The following is a 7,344-nucleotide window of genomic DNA, read 5'->3' as shown; positions in this document are numbered from 1 at the left end:
GCTCTTCACCTCCCCCCTTACATGTTCACGTGGATGAGAACACCCCTGTCCACGTCCACATAAAAAAACTCCCGAAACCATCAGCGGCCAGCAGCCAGGTAGGAGCATGCCAGTGGGGCAAGGTAACAGCTGTGGATCAGGGTGATCCTTCCCACCCAGCCTCCTCGCGCTTCTGCCTCCAACGGTCTGGGAAACTCACACCCTCTTCCAGAGGTCAGTGACCTGGATGGAAGGTAGGCAGGTCTGTTGCACGGAGATGGCTGCAGGAATCTTAAGTCAGACAAGGTAGATGCCACCAGAGTGACACTGGGCACAAAGGTGACCCTGGGTTTGTTCCTTTCCACAGAAATCTCATAAGCGCGGAATGAAAGGGGACACCGTGAATGTGCGACGGAGTGTCCGTGTGAAAACCAAGGTACCTTGGATGCCCCCTGGAAAATCATCCGCCCGGCATGTGGGATGCAAGTGGGAGGTAGGCCCATTCTTGTTCAGGCTTTTCTTCTTGGACTGGTCAGATTCTAGCAGGCCTCCAACTCGGAAGGATTCAGAATCAGCTATCACTATTGGAGACACCCCTTTTACTGAGTGCCTTGCCAAACCCTGAAAGTATGTGAATCTTCTTGAGTCCTTCCAACAGTGCCGTGTGGTAGGTTCTGCTCCCGCAGTGTAGAGGTGAGGAAACCGTGGCTCAGAGGTGATTGGCCTGGAGTCTCATAGAGACTGTCCAGCAGAGCTGAAATTAGGGCTCAAGGGGGGTCTCATCCTAGAGGCAACACTCATAGCCACCCTACTTTGCACGAGAGGAGCCATGTGTATTTTCCCACGTACTGGTTAAAGTAGCTGAAACGTAATTAAAAACATATGTACTCGAATATACATATCCATGAAAACATTGCCTCTTTTTATTTTTAAGAGTTATTTTATTTAACCTTATTTATTTATTTACTTATTTTAATTTTACGGGCGAGAGAAAGTGAGACAGCAAGCCACCAGGTCTGGGACTTGAACCACGGTTGGACATGTGGGAGTCCAGCACCCTTAATCACCACGCCAGCTGCTGGTCCCAGCATCGCCTCTTTTGAGGTAGCCTCTCTAAGAGACCAAACACCTATTCTTTGTTTTGTTTTGTTTTTAGTTTGCCAGTAGACTTGTGTGTTCACTAGAGAGAGAGAGAGAAAATGAGAAAGCACCCCCCCCCATGGGAAATGGTCATACAGTTCCTTCTCCATTTCTCCTTCCTTTCAGAAGTTTGAGTATGCATGCACATGCACCTGGCATGTTTCTCACGCTGCTAGGTCCAGGAGCTGAACTGTGCAGTCTGTCATGTAGGATCAGCCTTCTTAACCACCATGCTACTGGCTGACCCCATACACCTATTCTATAAATGCCATCAAAACCAAGTTTGGGCCCAGCTGTGGTGGTGTGTCCTGCTACGACACTGTTCCCAACAAGCTGGGACCACATGAGAGAGTCAGGTTTGACTCCTAGTTTAACCTAAAGGGAGACTAAGACGGGAAGATCGTGACAGTGAGACAGTCTTAAAAAAACAAGAACAAGGGACCAGCAGTTAGCATAATGGCTGTGTCGTTGGACTCCCATGTAGTTGAGCGGTTCGCATCCTGGACCCGGTGGCTTAAAACCCACGCTGGGCGCATGTGTGTGCGTGCCCAAGATCCCGCGAATGGAGGAGAAGGGATTGCGACGTGGCCATCCCCCCTGGGGGGTGATTTCTCGCTTTCTGTCTGTCTGTCTGTCTGGCGAGCTATAGCAAAAACCTCTCAAAAAAAAAAAAAAAAAGAAAAACAAGTCCTCGGTTCAAGCCCCAGTACAACTACCAAAAACCAAAACAAAACAAAAAACAAACAAAATAAAATGGGAAAAACAGTTCTGGACTAATTTTCTAGAGAACAATTTTCTTCAATATTAGTAGCCAAGAGAACTGGCATCTTTTTTTTTTTTTTTTGGAGAGATTTTCGCTATAGGGCGCGTGCGCTCGCCAGACAGACACAGAGAGACAGAAAGACAGAAAGCGAGAAATCACCCCCCCAGAGGGGATGGTCACGCCACAATCCCTTCTCCTCCATTCTCCTCTCGGGATCTTGGGCATGCACGCACATGCGCCCGGCGTGAGTTTTTAAGCCACCGGGTCCGGGACATGAACCGCGGTCGACTACGTGGGAATCCAGCGACACAGCCATTACACTAACTGCTGGTTCCCCTGGCATCTTTTTTTTAGCTGCACCTCAATGTTTTTGTTTGTCCTTCTACCCATCCACTCTCCTGGCCATCTAGCCAGTAATTCATGCACATACATTTATTGAGAGTTGTGTCAGGGACTGCCGGACATGAGTTATGCAGACTGGCTCAAGGTGCCTCCTTAGGCTTATGTTCTAGTCAGTTGCAATGAACAGACTCCGAGCAAAGACAAAACTGAAAGACTTATGGCCATGCAATAGACTAAGATCTTTTTTTTTTTCTTTTTTTGGAGAGGTTTTTGCTATAGGGTGCGTGTGCTCGCCGGAAAGACAGAGAGACAGCAAGACAGAAAGTAAGAAGTCACCCCTCAAGGGGGATGGCCACGCCGCAGTGCCTTCTCCTCCATTCTCCTCTCGGGATCTTGGGCACGCACACACACAGGCTCGGCCTGAGTTTAAGCCACCGAGTCTAAGACTTGAACTGTGGTTGACTGCATGAGAGTCCAGTGACATAACCATTACGCCATCTGCTGGTCCCCAGTAGATAAAAGATCTTATTGGGACAAGTAAAGCACATGGGACTATTTTAAGATAATAATGTCTGGGGACCAGCAGTTGGTGTGGTGGTTAAGGTGCTGGACATTCCCACATGGTCAACCGAGGTTTGAGTCCTGGACCTGGTAGCATACTTTCTCACTTTCCTTCTCTTCTTTCTGTGCGTCTCTCACTGGTCAAATTAAAATGAATGAATGAATAAATACAATTAAATAAATAATTTTTTAAAAAGATAATAATGCCTGGTCTACTTTGGAAGTTTAGTCTTTTTTTCTATAGTTTACTATTATGTTTTTTCTTTTAATTTCACAAAGGGTACATGTACTTAACAGAGACAGACAGCCAGGGAGAGTGAGGGAGAAAGCACTCCTCATTGGGATGTGGTCATACCACAGTCTGTTCTCCTCCGTTTCAACATCTATTGGTATTTTAGTCGCATACACCCCAGCATGTTTCTCAAGCTGCTGGAGCCAGGATTCAAACTGTGCAGTCAGCTGTTTTGGATCTGGCTCTTTTAACCACTGGGTTATGGGACTGGCCTGTTTATATTACTTTTTTCTTTTTTTTTAAGAATTTTTTAACTTTATTTTTTAATTTGACCACAGAGGCACAGAGCAAGAGAGAGAGCGATAATAGCCTGAGAGAGAGAATGAGAAAGCAAGCTGCTAGGTCCAGGACTCGAACTAGGGTTGGCCACGTGGGAGTCCAATGCCCTTAACCACCATGCCACTTGCCAGCACCCCTGTTTATATTACTTTTAAAATTAGAAATCAAAACCCAAAGTAATAACGCTGACATGTATAGTGACCCAGCGACATAGCCATTATGCCAGCTACTGGTCCCTAAAAGCCATATATTTTAAAAACAACAGAAGAGTAGCAGCGGATAGTGTAATGGTTACATCACTGGATTCCCATTTAGCTGACTGCAGTTCCAGTCCCAGACCCTGAGGCTTGAAATTTACACTGGTTGTATGGGTGTGCATGCCCAAAATCCAGAGAGGAGGATGGAGGAGAGGAGAAGGGATTGTGATGTGGCCATCCCGCCTCAGGGGTGATTTCTCACTTTCTGTCTCTTGTCTCTTCAGTGAATACATGTGTTCTATAGCAAAAATCTCTCTCAGAAAAAATAAAATGAATAAACTATCATTTTGTTGAATAGAAAAAAGTGTAAAAGATTACAGATATCTTGTGTTGGTAAGCAAATGAGGTGCCAATGAGCTTTTAAAAATACTTTTGATAAGGCTATGAAACTGATTCAACTGTTCTAGGGGCAGTTTAGCAACATCTATCTACACATCAATTATATAGTTTTACATCAAGGAATTTATCCTAAAAATGTCAGAGAAGGGTACAAGGATCTGTTTATAAATTGTTTGCTATGGCAGTGTTTATAACAGAAAAACTGGAAGCAACCTTAGTGTCCATCAAGAGGATATTGGTTAAATTACAGTGCATCTATACAATGGAATACCACGTAGCCATACAAAGACTGAGATAAATATTTATAGTAATATAGCGCAGAGATGCACAATGTGTGGAGTTTGGCCTATTTGTGCAGAAAAAGGGTGTCTGCATCTCAGTACATGTGCATCTGTTTACATATGTATAACGTTTTCTGGGAAGATACTTAAGATGTGGCAAACAGTGATTACCTCTGGCATGTGACAGGCTTTAATGTTTTTGTTTTATTTCTATACTTTTAAAAACATAATTATCCACTTTATTTATTATTCTTTTTCAATTTCATCAGAGAGAAACAGAGAGAAAGGAAAAGTGAGAAAATAAGCCACCAGGTCTGGAACTCAAACCACGGTTAGCCATATGGGAGTCCAGTGCCCTTAACCACCATGCCACCTGCCTGCCCCTCTCTTCTGTTTTTAAAAAATAATTAATTATTTATTTAATTGCATTTGTTGTTATTATTTTTTAATATGATCAGAGAAAGAAAAGAGAAAGGGAAAGGGAGAAAGCAAGCCGCCAGGTCTGGGACTTGAACTGCAGTCAGCCATGTAGGAATTCAGTGCCTTTAACCACCACACCACCTGCTGGCTCTCTTTTCTATTTTTTTTAATGGCTTATTTAAACTTCTTTATATCAAGCATTTTATACACACACACACACACACACACACACACACACACACACATGTATTTTAAAATAATTATTTAATTCATTTGTTATTGTTATTATTATTTTTATTTGGAGAGCTTTTTGCTATAAGGTGCATGCACTCGCCAGAAAGACAGAGACAGAGAGACAGAAAGCAAGAAATCACCCCTCAGGGGGGCTGGCCATGCCGCAATCCCTTCTTCTCCATTCTCCTCTCAGTATCTTGGGCACGCATGCACATGCGCCTGGTATGAGTTAAGCCACTGGGTCCAAGGCTTGAACTGCGGTTGACTACATGGGAGTCCAGCAACATAGCCATTATGCCAACTGCCGATCCCTTGTTACTATTATTTTTTAATTTGACCAGATAGAGACAGAAAGAAAGAAAGGGAAAGCGAGAAAGCAAACCACCGGGTCCAGGACTCAAACTGCTGTCAGCCCTGTGGGAATCCAGCATATTTAACCGCTATGCCATCTGCCGGCCCCCATCATTTTATATATTTATTATCATTATTTTTTTTTTAGGTTTTGCCACAGAGTGTGTACATTTGCCAGAGAGACACTGAGACAGGGAAAGTGAGAAATTACCTCCCACTGGGGATGGCTACACCACAGTCCTTCTCCATTCTCCTCTTGGGATTTTGGGCAAACATGCACATGTGCCTGGCTTGAATTTCAAGCCACTGGGTCCAGGACTCCAACTGCAGAGTCAGGCATGTGGGATTTGGTGCCTTAACCACCACGCCACCTACTGGCCCGGTATTTTATAATTTAGAGTTTTATTTTGTTTTTGCTTAGAGGGCACATGCAATTGCCGGGGAGTGACAGAGACAGAGAGGAAGAGGAGAAAGCACCCTCTCCCCATGGGGAATGGTCACACCACAGTCCCTTCTCCAACTCTCCTTCCTTTTGGGATTTTGTGCTTGCACACAGCTGTGCCCATATGTGGGCATGTTTCTCAAGCTGTTGGGTCCAGGACTTGAATTTCACAGTCAGACATGTGGGATCCAGTTGCCTTAACTGCCAAGCCATAGAGCTGGCCATATATTTTATAATTTAAAATGCCTTTTTTAAAAAAATGCCTTATTTATTTCATTACACTTATTATTATTTCTTTAATTTGACCATACAGAGACAGTGAGAAAGAGAGAAAGGGAAAGCGAGAAAGCAAGCCGCCAGGTCCAGGACTCGAACCACGGTCGACCATGTGGGAGTCCAGTGCCTTTATCCACCATGCCACCTGCCAGCCCCTAAAATGCCATTTTTTTTTCTTTTTAATTGCCAGAAAACATATATGCTTGCCAGAGATGGAGAGAGAGAGGGGGAGAAAGCAATCTCCACTGGAGATGGTTTCAAAGATATGCTGCTGAGAAAATTGCCTTTCTTGGGAACCAACAGTTAGCGTAATGGCTATGTCACTGGATTCCCACGTAGTTGACCGCGGTTCCTGTCCTGGACCCGGTGGCTTAAAACTCAACGTTGGGCGCGTGTGCGTGCGTGCCCAAGATCCCGAGAGGAGAATGGAGGAGAAGGGATTGCGGCATGACCATCCCCCCGGGGGGGTGATTTCTCGCTTTCTGTCTCTAATGTCTCTGTCTGTCTGGCGAGCGCATGTGCCCTATAGCGAAAATCTCTCAAAAAAAAGAAAAGAAAATTGCCTTTCTTTTGCCATGTGTTGCCAGCAAGGATGCCCTTTGTAAAGTTCTATGCCTGTGCTTTCAGTCCTGCACCTACAGAATCCTAGGGGTAGAGGGGTGCAGGGGGGTGAATAGTCCAAGCACTCTCAGCAGCTCAGTGACTGTCTCTCTGGCTTTCTCTGTTGGCCTGCCCCTCTCCACTTTTCCTGTGACTTCCTGTGTTCCAGTGGGGCCCTAGGCTTCCCATATGGACCAAAGGAGAAGGACCCTAGGAAGTGCAAGTTTGGGGTGCTGGAAATGGAGACCAGAGCTGCTGAGTGTGTTTGGGATTCGTATTTGATTACTTTTTTTGTTTTGTTTTTCTTTTTTTAATTGCTAGAGAGGTGCATATGCTCATCAGAGATTCACAGAAAGAGAAAGTGCCACAAACTACCTTCAGTGGGTTATTGTCATGCTTCAATGCTTTCTCCACTTCTCCATCCTGTCGGGATTTTGAGCATGCATGCACATGTGCCCAGAATATATTTTTTAAAATTTTTATATTTTGCTTTTTATTATCATAATCATTTTATATTACATTGGATCACATATATCTTTACAGTGTATTACATTTCTTTTTCCAGCACGATTACCATGCCTATCAGTCAATACAAAGACATTACTATCCACATTATCATCATTGAATAGCTTTTCATCATTTTTTTCAGATTATTATTTATTCTCTCTTTTTTTTTTTTTTTTTTAGAGGATTTTGCTATAGGGCACGTGAGCTCGCCAGAACGACTGAGAGAGACAGATAAAAAGCAAGAAATCACTCCCCAGGGGGGGTGGCCACACTGCAATCTC

The 7,344-nt window shown here is 44.3% G+C and overlaps 1 protein-coding gene across 13 annotated transcripts in view; it reads left to right on the top strand.

Moving 5' to 3' along the window:
- Nucleotides 1-7,344, top strand: part of ODF2 (outer dense fiber of sperm tails 2) — a 57,360-nt gene that overhangs the window by 4,320 nt on the left and 45,696 nt on the right. For 8 of the 13 annotated variants that reach the window (XM_006154000.3, XM_014589988.2, XM_014589987.2 and 5 more), the window contains one exon: nt 347-472. In XM_006154000.3, the coding sequence (XP_006154062.2) occupies nt 347-472 (126 nt within the window). Of the gene's footprint in view, nt 1-9; nt 99-346; nt 473-7,344 lie in introns of all 13 variants that reach the window. The other 5 variants (XM_006154008.3, XM_027774020.1, XM_006154009.3 and 2 more) reach the window with 3 other exon arrangements.

The sequence above is a fragment of the Tupaia chinensis genome, unplaced genomic scaffold (genome assembly GCF_000334495.1).
Source record: "Tupaia chinensis unplaced genomic scaffold, TupChi_1.0 Scaffold000394_1, whole genome shotgun sequence".
In the NCBI taxonomy this organism is placed as follows: domain Eukaryota; kingdom Metazoa; phylum Chordata; class Mammalia; order Scandentia; family Tupaiidae; genus Tupaia; species Tupaia belangeri.
This window is presented reverse-complemented; position numbering and strand designations above follow the sequence as displayed.